Raw genomic sequence first — 15,208 nt, forward strand, 5'->3', positions numbered from 1 at the left:
CTTAAGCGTGGGGGTCAAACTCCTTTTTGTTGTGTCCCACAATGTGCAATTTTGATATTTTAGCAGGAAACATGAAGTTGACGTAGTTGGACTTCGTGGAGTTACAAATAACATGATGGACCGTATCTGGCCTTGAGTTTAACACGTTTTGCCGGACTAAAATAATTCAGGATGTAAGATAATGCTAGTTATATAAAATGAGTGAAATTATAGAATTATTTCTTGGTCACTTTTTTGAGTCGGGCTAATTCCTGAACAATATGATTCTGAAGGTCACTCTTACTTACTTTTGGCCCATAAATAAAATCTAAATCGGATGCAAATGAATTACATCTCGGTAAGATTAACTGCGGCTTCCGCAGTGACAAAAACGGCGTGGCTAATTATCTCGAAAGAGTTGCCATTTTATCGGGCCGCAATCACGATTAAGCGGCCTGATGGTGAATACACGCTGGCAGGATGGGAATGACCTCGCGCTGAAAGAGTTAATGACACACTCCAACGCCTCTTCACAAAACGGAATATCAGACAATGGGCAGTGTTTGGGACGCTGACACGGCTGATAAGATTTCTTTTGCGTTTCCAGTGAGTCAACGCATATTACTGACTGACGCAGAGTTTCCAAAGACTCATGTCTGAAAAGCCGGTAGCCATAATGATAGAATGTAAAAACGAACACGGAATAAAGGCGTATGGAAATGTGACATGTATTGTAAGGTCCTTATTGTTTCTGTAGAAATGTTAATTATTATTATGGTGCACATCGGGCCTTGCAAAAAGTTTTATATTTTCAAGTTGTCATACACAACTACAAGAAAAAAGGGTCTGTAGCGCCCCCTACGGAAAGGAATATATATGTTTTCAAAAAGCATGATAAACAGTAAAGCTTTTTTACAAGTTCTTTTTAAAGATACATGATATTGTCAGGCTTTATTCAACTTCTTAAAGTGTATACGGAATCAATGGCCAAGGTCATTTGTTGGCGAGCCAGCCATGAGCGCAGGCGAGACAGTCGGCGTCCTTTTGACCTCGCCACTCGGAGTCCGCACATTTCCATAATTGCCAACATATGCCATTTGTGCCGGGACAGTATTGAGCTTTCACCGCTAATCACGGCAAAGGGGAAAATAGCGCTTGTATGTCTGAAGAGCCGGGTAGGGAGAGCAGATGCGGCGAAAACCCTATGGTGGCCTTTCTATTGGGTTGCTATGGCAACGTGCAGCCGAGTCAGGCACGAGTGAGTCGTTATCAGAATACTGATTTGGGTTTGACAGGGGGCTTGTCTATTTGGCGCATACTTAATTTTTGTGTTTTCAAATCTGGAAGAATTTATCGCAAAACAGCGATGTGAGCTTAATGAGTCGGAAACTCATTAGTTGGGGAGCTGGTAGTGCCGTCATCTTTTGTTTATCACTGGGTTTATTTTCTCGAATCGCAATGGGCATTTTGGCAGTTATGGAAGAACAATTAAAAAAAAAAAATCACATTTAGTCATTTAAATTTATAAGTTGTGTTTCTAATTTCAATTTACCAAGTTAATATTTTATTTTTTTTGAAATATATTTCAAACAAACTGACAGAAAAAGTATTTGCCCTTCAAACTTATTTTATTGACGTACTCAATTGTGTGTATGTGTGTGTGTGTGTATGGGGGGGGAGATTGGGACTCAATACCAAAATATTAACAAAACAAAATATGTACATCGTCTTTAAAGACCAAAGTTCCAACAAAAGAAAACAACTCAACCCAAATCAAGTTAGACTTCACAACTTCAATGAATATCCTCACGATCAAAACAAACTCGACAGGCACTAACACAAATGGGAGGAAACTCGAAGCAAGAATAACAAAGATATTCATAATGCATATATCACACGCTGTTGTCTATTAGCTTGTCATCAACTGCTAACATCCAATCAATGACAACTACGCCGTTCTCACCGCTCAAGTGGACGAAGCCATTATACACTGACGACTGGTCCATATATGCATCACGCAATAGTACATATTCGTAGATAAGTGAATATGAATCAACAAAAAGATAATCAGAGTTCCAAAGTGTGGTTTGTAAGACAATTTTAACATATCTAGAAGGGTTATATAGAAAACAAAATCAAAATCTCCAATAGATTTTTTTTTCCCCACTTTTTTTTTTTGTTTTTTTTGACAAGACTATTTTACAGAACAAACCAATGACAAATAAAATGTACCGTAAACACCTCATCTGGCAAACTAAGGAAGGATTTCCACTTGGGGCATCCTGAAAATTTAAAGTATCAAACTCAAAGCACAAGCTGGCCAAATAGCCCCTCCAAAATCTTATTTACATACTTAACTTAGCTTTCTTTTACTCTTTCAATATTTAAAAAAAAAAAGCAAAACAAAACAAAAAAAAAAGCCTTTTTGAATCAGGAGTGCGACTGGACCTGGCAGGTCCGCCACACTACGCCGGCCAGGAAGACCTGATCCGAGTGCGCTTGGCAATCAGACGGCGTCGCAAATCGCTGGCGAAAGGCTCAACTACAAAGACGGCAAACGGCGAGCGTTTATGCCGTAAATCTCTCCTGCTGCAAACTTTCTCATAAAGTTTCAAAGCATCATAAGATGTCATATGAAGATATTTCGCAAAGACAAAATATTTTTTGATCATCATTTATCTTCCAGGTCCTGTAAAAAGTTTCTCCAAATTTCTCTTTTTATAAAAATAGACGCTTTTAAACCCACATCAAAGAGGTTCGGAGCTCTTTGGCAAGGTACTTGCTTTAAGAATTTTTTTGTCTTTTCATCCATTAGACAGTAAGCGCAGACAAAACAGAGAACATTGAAAAGTTAGACAAGCAAAAGAAAAAAAAAAAAACGTTTGGAAAAATTAGCTGTAGCGAAACGAGAACTGAACCAAGCGAAACGAGAACAGAATCACAATAATACGGAACGACGAGAGCATAAAATGAAAGTGCTCACGGAAAAGAAAGTGATGTGACGGGCGCGACCGTGCGCGGCGCTTACGCTTTGTGGGTCTTATTTGTCTTGAACGACACCTGCAGCACGCGGTCGCCCAGGCGGTAGCCGTTCAAGCTGCCGATGGCCACGGCCGCCTCGTCGTAGTTGGTCATTGTGACAAAGCCGAAGCCTTTGCACTTGTTTGTGTTGAAGTCGCGAATGACCTTGACGTTGGTGACGGCACCGAAGGGCCCAAACATTTGCCACAGGATGCTCTCGTCGGCGTCGGGAGCCAGGTTGTACACGAAGATGCACCAGCCGCTGCTGTGACCCGGGATGTTGATGCCCGCCAGGCTGGTCACCCCGTCGATGGCCATGGCCGAGAACCTGCTGTGACGAAACACAAACGCTGCTCGGTCAACTCAACCCAAAAAAAAAAAAAAAATGCAGACATGTTGGGCAGCAACTTTATGTTGTATGGCTCACACTAAAAATTCAAAGAAAATATTGATAAACACACTTTTACAGTTTTGAAGAAACCAAAATTCAAAAGCGCTCAGAAATTACGGGGGCAACTTTCAGGCGGTGTCGCGCGAGATGAGTCGCTCCAGTTAGCCTTGTGCGAAACATCCAGCGTGACAGGTGTGCGCATCGCCGTCAAGGCGAGCACTTGTTCGGAAGGACGAGTCGGAAAGGGTGGGAGTGGGGAGAAGGGGGCCTGTTCTATTGTCGGTGCCCTCGGCCACCGGCGCATCCTGAAAGAGGTCTGACGCAAGAGACATGAAAAGGCGATGGGGCCGTCCATAAAAGATCAAGGTGAGCTCGCCCAGTACGCGTACAGTGGATGCGGGGCCGGCGCAACGCTCTGCAATAGTGGCCCAGAAAAGCGCAAAGCCGCCCAGTACTGACATGTTGGGACACGAAAAGCCACGAGACATTTTGCTCATACCCTCGCAGCGCCCGCAGCAATATTCATGAGTCCATTTCATGGCTATCATCGCTTCGTGACTGTAAGTACATCATGTCAAACGATGCGATTTTCAAGTGAATGTTTTACTGTTTGTGAATTTTGTGCTATTTACTCTTGGTGTTTATAGTTTAGTTTTCTCGCACACTGTAATGCTGCAGGTCAAATTCACAATACGTCACTCTTATGAAATAGTTCCACCGCATTTTTGTTGGAAGCCAAATTGACCCTTTTTAAGGGGTCCACAATTTGTCATTTTTAGTGACCTACTTACACAGGTTAACGTTGTGTATCATTACTCAGAGGTCCAGAACAGAACTAGATTTTCAAGGGCTCGTAAAATGAACAGAAAACTAAATACAAGAGTAAAAAGCCACAAACCTTTTCACGCCATAGGCCATATTGAGCAGGTTGTCCAGCCTGAAAACATAAGATGAGCAGAGATGAGCGCATCATTTAATAACAAATTGAATAAAATTGTTTAAAAATATTTTTAAGTGAAAAATGCGAAAGTCCAGAATTAATGGAAACTCATAAAAAATGAGAAGCAAATATGCGTTTGAGGAGAAACAAAATAATGTGAATGTTAAGCAGCATTTTTGTCCATTTGGAAAACAAATACACAAAACGTTAAACAGCACAAACTTTGAGCAAGACGCTTCCGAAATTCCAAGCATGTTAGGTACTGCCGTCATTTTTTTGTTGGTTTGCTCAAGCGCAGATAAACGCTACTTAACACTAACGTCAGCTTTTCTGCAGTGGGTGCTAAAATGCACACGCGGTACTTCCCATTCCTCATGGTATGCTTAAAAGCATTTCCATCATTTTAATGTCTCCCCTTCACGTTTCTGGTGCATTTCGTCCTCATTCTAGCACTAACGGTAAAAGCAAAAACCATTGATGTTAAATTGCGTTTTTCTGCACGTTAGTCGTGCCGGGAGAAAAATGAAATAAAAAATTCAGTTTGACTCGTCAAATGATGGTGACGGGTTGCGTACGTGAATGAGAGGCTCCCTTTGAGATGACACCCAGTGACTGATTGAGGAAATGAATGATCATTTGAAATGTGTTTGGCTGTGCCCCTTTTACCTGAAGCGTTGTGCCTGCTGTGCGAGTGGTCCCGGGTACCTTCGATTGGGCGAGTGGTACAGCTGCGACAACAGCGCCTGGTTGCTCTTCTGGCTGGGGTTGTTGGCAAACTTGACCGTGATGGGCTCGGCGGCGCCGGGCGGTTTCTGACAGTGAAGGCCCTTGATGGCCTCCTCGGCCTCCACCCGCCGGTCAAAGCGGATGAAGCCGACACCTCTGGAAAGACCTGTGGCACAACACATTGGTCATTGATGACGCAAAAAAATAAAAAATAAAAAGCACATGAACCCTACTTAACATTGTTATGGTTAGTTTACAGTGATTTTAAGAAAAATATCACAGACTTCTTATTAAGCTTGGTTCGATTTGGTCTACTTCTTGACTCCACGGGAGCCTTGCAGCATTTTGAAACCAGGGAAAATCGTTTGGTAAAATACATTTGAGTAAGTCTGTTAAAAAATAAAAATAAATAAATAGACATCTTGGATCTTTAAAATCGAATTTTGGAAAATGACGCACTTTCATTTGGATGGCCTCGGTTTTTCTTTTTGATACAACTGCAAGCGTATTCGTCGGGACGGAGCATATGCAATATGCGTGGCTAAAGGAATCCCGGATTTGGCAAACGTCCTGATGTTTATTCGAGTGGGGCGTCTTCCACACGGCAGTCGCTCTAAAAATGCATTTCGTTTCTCTCCACGGAGCATGTCTCGCTCCAGTGGCACTGACGCACCCAAGTCCCGCTACTTTACACCCATTTCATATTCTACCCACTCCATGCATATTTATGAACATGTCGGGTGGAAAATTGCATTTTGGTATCTCGCACCGATACACCCGCGATGCATTTTGCAGGGCCCCTCTGTGTCATTTGGTTCCGTCTCTTTGGGGGGACAAAACGATAAAAGGGAAATGGTTTTGAGAAAACCCCATTAAAGCTGATGCGAGTATGCAGTCAACTCATACGCCTACTTGTGGAATTAACGGCGCCTATTCCGCGCTGTCCAAACGCCCGTCGTCTTCTTAAGCCATCATGTAGCGAGCGCTCAGCTTGATAGCAAGCAGCACCATCATGGAAGAATTCCAGGAGCGCCGAGGAAATGAAAATAAAAAAAGAGGAGCCGCCATCGCATCCGACTCACCGGTCACCTGGTCCACCAGAATGCGTGAGGTGATGATGCGGCCATACTGAGAGAAGAGCTGCTCCAGTTCCGCCTGAGTCATGGTCTTCGGCAAGCCGCTGACGTACAAATTTGCATCTCGGATGGAAGCGGAGCTTGGACGTGCGTAGGACACCTAAGGGGTAGACAGACAGCCTTGAGCGCTAGTGCATCTAATTTTGTAAGATCCCCTAAAGGGTCATCGTAAATCAACAAAAGCCAATAAGTGCGGCTGGGGAAAATCATCCCAGCTCCGTTCACATGCTTTTAAGCCACGTTGTCTATTTTGACTCTACTCCATGAGAAGTTAAAATGAGAACGTTTGGAAACTGCAACTTTGAAACTGAAGGTCATGGCGCACCGTGGGCTCAGCGACATCACCAGCAGTACAAATAAAAAGGGCTGGTGGATTTTTTTGCTTCATTCTTTTAGAATATTGATTCGAATGCCAAGTTCTGTAAAGTGGGAGCGCATCGAACATATGACTGAAATGTTTGATTTTACTTCCACTTTAAGGCTAAGATACGTTTGTGGTATTTTTACAGCGTAACCTAAACAGGCAGAAACATTTTTGGGGCGGACAAGCCTTTTACATCCACGCCCACTGTGTATAATTAATCATTTGGCAAAATAATGCATTTATGTATATAGCTATTAAATAAAACGGTACATTTGCTTGCTTGAAATGAATTGCTTTCAAAGCTCCTTCTGCGTGCGTTTGTAAGATATGTCAAGGTGGTCTTCAGTGAGAGCCCCCACCCTCACTTTCAGGCACTGCAGCTTTGTCATAGCCACTTTTGCTCCACCCTACTCTCCCTTATTCTTTCCTCCCAGGCAGTATATGGAAAGCGCGAAGGTTACGGCGCCGCCGCCACACCTGCCGCCTGATGAATACTAATGGCCGCCACCTCCCTGTAAATGCATACTGCCGCTTGTACAGCACATGAAACCATAGAAACTGTTCTGCTCCGCTCATGTGCCCGGATTTACAATATGCTCTCTTCCCAGGGAGCCTTTTTTTTTTCCTTCCTCCAGTCTCGTTAGGCCACTGCTCCACTCCTCAACGCTAACTACATTTTGGAGACATCTTACCTTGATGGTCTTGGTCTGAAGTCTCAAGCCATTCAAGGTGTTGATGGCTTTTTCCGCATCCTTAGGTTCCACGTAGTTGACAAATCCATAGCCGAGGCTCTGCCCTGCAAGTGCCAAATCACACTTGCTTGTTCACCGTACATTTGTACAGTAAAAAAAATAAACATTTGTCATATTGTGAGCATTTCAAAAATTATAAATGGCTGCTCCCCAACTGTCACTTTAATTCACGATTTAACGTGACGAGATTTAACACTATGATTCGAGGCAATACAGTCCAAGTCAAAACATGCTTATGTAATCCTTAACCGATACAAATTTGGACACTCAAATTTATCAATAGGTAGGTTTGTGAAATTCAGGTTTTTAACACAAATGTAACTACCCGAAAGCTTTCTGCTGTGAAATTTTAGGAAGACAAATTTCACGACAAATTCACCTACTCTAAACCTTTTAATGTCCATGTCTTTTTTTTTTACACTGTATGGCTTTCTGTGACGTTCCCAGCCTCAAGGTCTGTTGCAACCTGCAGATGACAGTCGAAGCACAGCGGCCACTTCCCTCTGAGAAGACGCCATTTGAAGCCTCGCAATGGTGAGCTTGCCGAGTCATCAGCAGGTTGCAACAGAGACACTGCAAGAGGCACACAAAGGCACGCAAGTCCTCAGAAATTCACAGAAATCAAACGCCTGTAGTGAATTTTACCGTTCCACCTCCAAACGTTTACACGAGGTCAAGTCAAGTTGACGTGTAAATGGTTCGAGTACATAAGCGATTCAGGGAGTCGCTTGGAAAACTCCCAGATCAAAATGAGCTTACCTGTTATTTTGTCTCGGACAAGCTTGCAGGACTCTATCTCCCCAATGCTCCCGAACAAGCTCTTGAGCTCGTCTTGGGCCATGTTCTGAGGCAGGTAGTTGACGATCAGGTTGGTCTTGCTATCCTCCAAGCTACCGGGCTCCACGGGCGAAGAACAGTTGTTGGAGATGCTCGACGGCCCGTTGCTGTTGTTGTTGCACGTGGGCCCGTTGGACAGCTGCGTTTCCATGGCTGCTATCACCTGCTAAAAACGGGCCAGAGGAGAAGAGTCATGGAAAAGGACAAATTCCATCATTCATACATCCATGACGTCAAGCAGGTGAAGCTACACCGCTAACGCGACTTCCGCACGATCGGCGATAAACAGGAAAGGTTGTGAGAAGCGCTAACATGAGGTCAGAACAACAAAGGAGCGACACACACCCCGGTCCAAGGCTCGGACGCCCACGAGCCACTTCTAAGCAGAGAGGCCACATCGCACAGTCTGACTGCCATGTTAGCGTCGAGATGACTTCTGAAATGTTGACACAAAATCATGTTAGAGCAAAGGCAACATTCCACGGCCAACGCGCGCCAAAACCCGACCAGGCACCATCATTTTGACAACCAAAACAAATAAAATATCTCGGACAATAAGCGGCATCCAAGCGTTGGCGGCCAGCCACACAGTTCTGACACGCAGCTTATAAGCAAGAAGACGAAGCAGGGAAGGTCCCCCAACAGTCAGTAGTCACTCCCACGGAAAAGAAAAATATATGCCTGAGACTATTATCTGCTCTGTTTCTGTGTCGTGCTTGCCAAACAACCAGTTGTTTAACATTAGCATGCTAATTTTCATTGGTAGGCACCATTGTGACACCAGCTACACTTGAGGAATCAGTTTGATATTACCAAGAGAATTCAAATTTGTGTTGAAGAAATATGACCAATTTATTAGGGCTCGATCAATATGGATTTCTTGAGTCCAATTCCAAAATTTGGCAGAATCATCGAATAACTGTTTTTGGTCCCTTAAGGCTTACAACAACAGATTATAGTCAGAACCTTTATTATTTGTCGAACTTGACAAGAGAGGAATTAAAGCTAAATAACATGCAGAAAAACATGGAGCCATGAGTTTATCAGAAACGGATTTTGCTGTACAAGCAAAATCTTATACTCGGCAGTGGACTTCCACTGCGCCAACTGGTACTCCGCCATTGTTGTAAATGTGGTCGGTGTTGGGGCGCAGTCATACGGTCAATGTCTCAGATGCGTAGTTGAATGGAGTCACAGCTCCAATTCGTGGACAAAAGGCACGAGGACAACGTTGTGAGCGAAAATTGATCAGCGAATACTAAGACATGTGTTTCATATGCATTACTCAGGCCCATTAAGATTATTGTAAAAAGGGGCTCGTGGCCATTTAATCGGTCGGGCGCTATTTTTTTTCCTTCTCAGATTTATCAAATTAAATTTGGACATCGTGGTCGACAAAAGAGGCAGGCAAAAGCACATATTGTCGCTTCAATCTGTGGCTGGTGCATATTCCACCTTTCATTCTCGGCGCAAAAGCACAAACACTGGCCAGCGTCCCGCTTGCAGGCACAAATATTTCATTAGATAAACACTTGGATGGGAAATCTTGGCGAGACGCAACACCGCCAGGCACTGACTGTGTGCCAGACAGACTTAGACGTTTGACGGAGGAGAGATTCACTGTCAAGTGCAAGCAATTAGCGGAATACAATTTTAGGAATGGCCTGGAAATGGAAGCAAAAGGTGCTCGGGTAAATGTTTCTTTGTGCTCATCTATCCCTTACTGTACATAGTGTTCCCCCCCCCCCCCACGATAACTCCAGTACTAATAGTCCTGCTCGTGTTTGTAAACATTTAAGCTCCATAACGGAGCGTTTGTGACTAAGCGGCGAACTCGTTAAAGCGCGACCTCAAGGCAAACTGTGAGCTCAGCGTGCGCTGATGCGACCCAGCACTTGAAGCGAGGGAGGCACGAATCCTCCGCCGAGGACACGATTGACCGAGTGTGCGTGACGAGCTGCCGCACGGCATGTCCGTCCTTGGGAAAAAAAAAGGAGGGGGTGGGGGGGGGAGGGTAAAAAAAACCCACAAGTGATGATTCAAAATATCTTCACAGTGGAGGCACATGCAACACCCACGGCAATTGGTTCGACTTGACTTTTCTTGTGACATTGCGACTTACTTCAGAAAAGGGAATTTCATGAGACCAAACCAGGAATTTACAAAAACTTCTTGGGTTTTAAGGCTCATCATTATCATTTGCAAAATAAAGCCCTCTAAACTTCAAATGGAAATTGAACCAAACATTTCCAGCAAACCTTCCTTGAAACATTGTGACCTCATTCTCAAAAATCAAGCGCACCTAAATGACTGTGTCCTTTCTACAACACATAAACACAACTCTGTCCAAACAGGACAAACTGGACTGTGACAAGCTTCGTACTGTGAGAGCGAGCCAAGTTAAGCCTAGGTTGTTACGGAGACTCTTGGCCGCATGTGCCTACACACTGAAGATGCACATGGAAATCAATTAATGCCATATCTTTAAAAGCAAAGTTCTAAGGAGTTTGAAATGATATTCAAATGTTGTCCAATATCTATCTATCTATCCATCTATCTATCGGGGCGTAAATTGGCGAGGAGTGCTGTTTAGGCAAATTGACAGGATAGAGCAGGATTGTCCAAAACTGGTCCTCAAGGGCCACCGTTCTTCCTGCTACAACACACCTGACTCAAATCATCAACCCATCCTAGCAAGCTCTGAACAAGCTCCTGATTTATTGCAGTGTGTTGCAGCAAGGAGACATGAAAATCAGGCTCTTGAGGACAGCGTTTGGACACCACTGGATAGAGTAGCCATGTAGCTTTCTATGCAAAATTATAAAAAGGCCATTTTAATCCAATGACAGATCCAGTCCTTAATGAATTAAGTACACTTTGTCCCACTTGGTGCCTCATACACACACTGCACATTAGCTCCATCCATCCATCCATCCATCCATCCATCCATCCATCCATCCATCCATCCATCCATCCATCCATCCATCCATCCATCAAGGATGTCACGTGGTTGCATTACAGTAAAGTTACATCATTTACAGTACCAGAGGACAAATACATTAAAACAATGACTCCTCCCAATGTTCCACTTAAATGCAGAGAAACGCCTGGAACAATCAACACAGAGACCAGCTACTTTACCTACGATTTTATTTTTCAAACAAGTTTGATTCAAACATAATGCTGAAAGGCTCCATAAAAAACATTTGATACATTTTGCTAAAAAGCCGAACGGCTACAACGACTTTGAAGCACCAAGCTTAATTGCGCTGCAGCGCAACAGCTGCGAGCTGCTCACACGCATGCGCCACCTTGTTAAAAAAAAAAACAAGTCACGCTTAAACTCACCTTGAATTTATTAGCATTTTGTTCGACAAACGTGCAATGGGCACACTTTGGAAGGAGAAATGTATGTCAAGTGTTAAAACGGCAGCAAAATGAATTTTCAGCTAGGGTGTGCATTTTTTCGTCTTTTCAAAACCTACACGCACACTCACGGGAGCCGACTACAGTATTTTTTCCTCTAGAAACTTCCAATGAAGAGAACGGTGCGGACTACTGAAATAATATGTAATATACTGAAATATCGAGAATATCAAAAGTATGTAGGAGCACAACGAGCCGGTGGGCTTTTCGCCACAAATGGGGGACACCGGTAACGAGGAAGCTTCCTCCCGATTAGCGAACAGCGAGGCTAACAACTCGCTCGCAACACTGCTCCGCTAAAACTTTGCACGAAGTTCGGCCGTATCTGAAACTTTTTTTTGAGGGGACGAACACCAATTCGACACTAGTACGCAATGGCGTCTTACCGTTAAGTGTTGAAGCGACGTGGCTGGTTAAATGTCTGTTCTCATGGAACTTTGCGGTCTTCGTGAGGGCGAATAGGGGGCGGTGGTGTGGTCGCAGCCGACATAAGTAAACTAATCGGGGCCTCGGCCAATCAGAAAGGGCGCAGCGTCAACCCGGAAATGGTATAATGACTTGATTGGGCTCAGGTGTACTCGATAAATCCAATGGATGTGACAATAAAAAAAAATATCAAACAATTCAATAAATAATACAAATTAGACCATCACAGCTCACTAGTACCGAGGGGGAATTGAATTACTAATTCCTTTTAAAGGGGGCTATCAATTATACAGGCAGGCTGTATTGGCATTGACACGTAAAATAAATTGCATCCAAGGGGATATTTATGATTAAAAAAAAAAAAAAGTTCCACGGATCGTGTCCCGCATTTGGGGGAGAGAAAGACAAAACCCAACACCACCAAAAAAACGTCTTCGCTGCTGTGAAGGCTACGTTATAGAGCTCATTCATGCATTCTTAAGCAATACATACACCCATCCTTCTCTGGTTTGTCCCGTCGGATCGAGGGACCTTGAACGCGTCACGCGGCGTTCACATGCAACCAGAGATGGTCCGCCGTTCAAAGACAGCCACAAGACAACGTGCAAAGAACATCTTACCGTTTTTATAAATGAAAGTTACGGACGTCCAAGTAGCCAATGGTATATATAAAATATAAATATTTTAAAGTTCAAACATAAAAAGAAACACAAACGACATAAAATGAGGATGGGGAAATAAAATATTTATTAAATCAAAACACACAAATGACTTCCTTGCAGGAACAAAATGAGAAGGGGTCGGAAGGGAAAAGGGAAGGTGGGGCACAGAAATAAAAAGGAATCAAATAAGTAAAAAAAAAAAAAAAAAAAAAAGGAGAAGCCCCTGGCTCGTGCCTGTCTCGCGCTTTTACAGGTGGGCCACACAAACAGGCGACATTTCTGAGTGCCAAGCGGCGCACGGAGGAGCTCGTCTTTAAAAGGAACATAGTGCTGCCGGCGAATATATACAGCCGTATCACAGCTCGCTCGCTCGCACTCTCTCTCTTTCTCGCCCGCCCCCCTCCCTCCCTTTTCAACATACACATACACTGGACGCGGAAGTATACTCTCCATCCTTCCAACCAGACGCACGGACGCACTTTCCGCGATTGGCTCCGAGCCGCCATAAGGCGCCATTGGTCGGCGCTGCTGTCACTCATCAACCCTCGCTGCCCTCCGAGGTGGGCGTTCATGGTGTTCTGTCACCCCCCCTGCCCCCGAGACCCAGATATGTTACAGGCCATAAAATGTAACCGCGAAAGTCAATATAAAATATGCAAAGTGATTTTCTTTTAAGGGGTGGGGGGTGAGTGCACAGAACCACGGTAAAGTAATTTTCTATGTAATTTTTTAAGGGGGGGGGGGGGGGGGTCAGGGTGCACACAACTATGTTCATGCTTGCATCAGTTCAGCGAGCAACAGTAGATATACATATATATATTCAAACTGTTTGGCTTTGACTAATAAATATGTCTTGCGTTATGATTTACTAACAATGCCAATATTCGATTCATTTAAATGTCCTCATTTTGTTAAAATTTTATCTTGCTTAATTTTCAAATTTTACTTACAGATTCCAAACGATTATTGGTTGGCTATGAATGACAGCATATTTTACGAGACTGTGGTTCAGGTTCTCATCAACGTGCTTTGCTTTGTTAATGGATTAAAAAAAGTAAATAAAATTAATTTGGACAAATACATCCCATTTAAATAATATCGATTTGTTAATATAATTTAAAAATTACCATTGATTAATTAATCTAAACAAAATTCAATCAGATTAAGCCTAATTTATTATTGACATGCAATAATTCCAAATGAATGTGGTCTGAAACAAAATCCACCCAAATCACTTTAGTTTAGGTTTAAGAAAAGAGGCAGAAAAAAAGTGAGAATTTCCCAAAAAAGTTCACCTGCAGGGTTTCCATCTTAATGACAGCCCAAATTGAAGTTCCACTGCCCTGAGAATTAGTCATGCCCAAAATGTCAATTAGTTGAGTAGCATTTAGCAAAAAATCTACAGCAGAAGCTTTTGTGCACATTTCCCATGGCAACATGGACATTTGCTTTAAGGTTTGTCTAAAATCTAGAAAATTAAACTGAAATCCAGAAAGAGAGGAAAAAAACAGAACTTGTTTTGATTTGTGTCATTGTAAGTGACATCCCAACTGCTAATAAAACTAAGCTTACCTTGGTCCACCATGTTCCTCACGACCGCCACCTGGATTGCGCTAAATAGACAAAAAGGCGAAAGCACGTCAAAAAGAGATTCTCTATCTCTCTCTTTTTCCCTCCCTGAGTAATGTTATTTTAAATAACACTGGAGAAAAACATTCAAAATACAGCCTGGCATAATGTTTCACTCATTTCCTCTTCCTGTTAGCAACATCATTAGCCTAGCCTTGCACGCCCGCTCGCCCCATTGGCTAACAGCCTGCAACATCATGACAGTGTCTGCATGGCACAATCATTTTGGCTTCAGTGCTCTCAAATCAAAGTGTTTTCCCCCACCTTGCATTCACCTTTCCCTTTTTTTTTCCAATTAATATTATTGATACAATGACATTTGAGTGCTAGAATGCGACAAGTAAGCAACCATGTAGCAGGTGCACATTTGACATAAGTACAAACAACAAACTAAAGCCTTGCACCTGTCAAGTGTGGAAACTGCTTCCTGTCTTGGAGTGGGCGGGGCCTGAAGGGCGAGGCCTTAAAGGCCCAGCTCTGCTAAAAACAAACAAAAATATTGAGTATTTTACATAGATTTTTTTTCTTTTTTTTTTACATTAGAAAACCAGCACATTGAAAATTTATAAAAACTAAATTAACAGAAACTTTGGAGTATAAAATGCTCAAATAGGAATAAGTTGTGCCTGTATTGATTTGGCAGACAACCTAATAATAATAAAAAAAATCCTTATTATTAAAATAACCTTAAAAAAAAAAGACAAGAGCTTACGAAATCAGATAAATCACCATGCAGTTGTAGAATCATCTTTTGACACATCCCAAGGTGTTGCTGACCTTGCATGTCACAAACACATTAACTGTGATTTATATGCATTAGGCCAATCAAGAGTCAGAGCAAACGTGCCGGGCAGATGTATTCCCTCGCGTCAACTCAAAGATTTCCTACTGAGCCAAGGGTAAATTTTTTTTTTTCCTT

The 15,208-nt window shown here is 42.9% G+C and overlaps 1 protein-coding gene across 10 annotated transcripts; it reads right to left on the bottom strand.

The window, feature by feature from the left end:
• Window positions 1-1,588: 1,588 nt before the first annotated feature.
• elavl2 (ELAV like neuron-specific RNA binding protein 2) lies at window positions 1,589-14,748 on the bottom strand. 10 transcript variants are annotated; one of them, XM_049734864.2, is made up of 9 exons: window positions 14,694-14,748; window positions 14,233-14,273; window positions 8,492-8,582; window positions 8,069-8,312; window positions 7,250-7,353; window positions 6,140-6,293; window positions 4,998-5,223; window positions 4,290-4,328; window positions 1,589-3,331 (listed from the first exon to the last, which is right to left on the bottom strand). In XM_049734864.2, exons 3-9 carry the CDS (start codon window positions 8,561-8,563, stop codon window positions 3,004-3,006), a joined length of 1,167 nt encoding a protein of 388 aa, XP_049590821.1. In that variant the 5' UTR covers window positions 8,564-8,582; window positions 14,233-14,273; window positions 14,694-14,748; the 3' UTR covers window positions 1,589-3,003. The 10 variants fall into 10 exon arrangements, with proteins under 10 accessions (XP_049590821.1, XP_049590794.1, XP_049590783.1 ...); XM_049734837.1 differs by lacking the exon at window positions 14,694-14,748 and having other exon boundaries at window positions 1,589-3,328; window positions 5,037-5,223; window positions 14,233-14,253; XM_049734826.2 differs by lacking the exon at window positions 14,694-14,748 and having other exon boundaries at window positions 5,037-5,223; window positions 14,233-14,252.
• Window positions 14,749-15,208: the final 460 nt, after the last annotated feature.

Source organism: Syngnathus scovelli, chromosome 1 (assembly GCF_024217435.2).
Source record: "Syngnathus scovelli strain Florida chromosome 1, RoL_Ssco_1.2, whole genome shotgun sequence".
Taxonomy (NCBI): domain Eukaryota; kingdom Metazoa; phylum Chordata; class Actinopteri; order Syngnathiformes; family Syngnathidae; genus Syngnathus; species Syngnathus scovelli.

What these genes read in the sequence shown, in the direction of transcription:
- elavl2 (XM_049734864.2), bottom strand. Translation starts at nt 8,563, where the DNA reads ATGGCAGTCAGACTGTGCGATGTGGCCTCTCTGCTTAGAAGTGGCTCG. An exon ending in CGTCCGAGCCTTGGACCGGG is followed by an intron (nt 8,313 to 8,491) that starts GTGTGTGTCGCT and finishes GCCCGTTTTTAG; the next exon opens with CAGGTGATAGCAGCCATGGA. An exon ending in TGTCCGAGACAAAATAACAG is followed by an intron (nt 7,354 to 8,068) that starts GTAAGCTCATTT and finishes TGGCACTTGCAG; the next exon opens with GGCAGAGCCTCGGCTATGGA.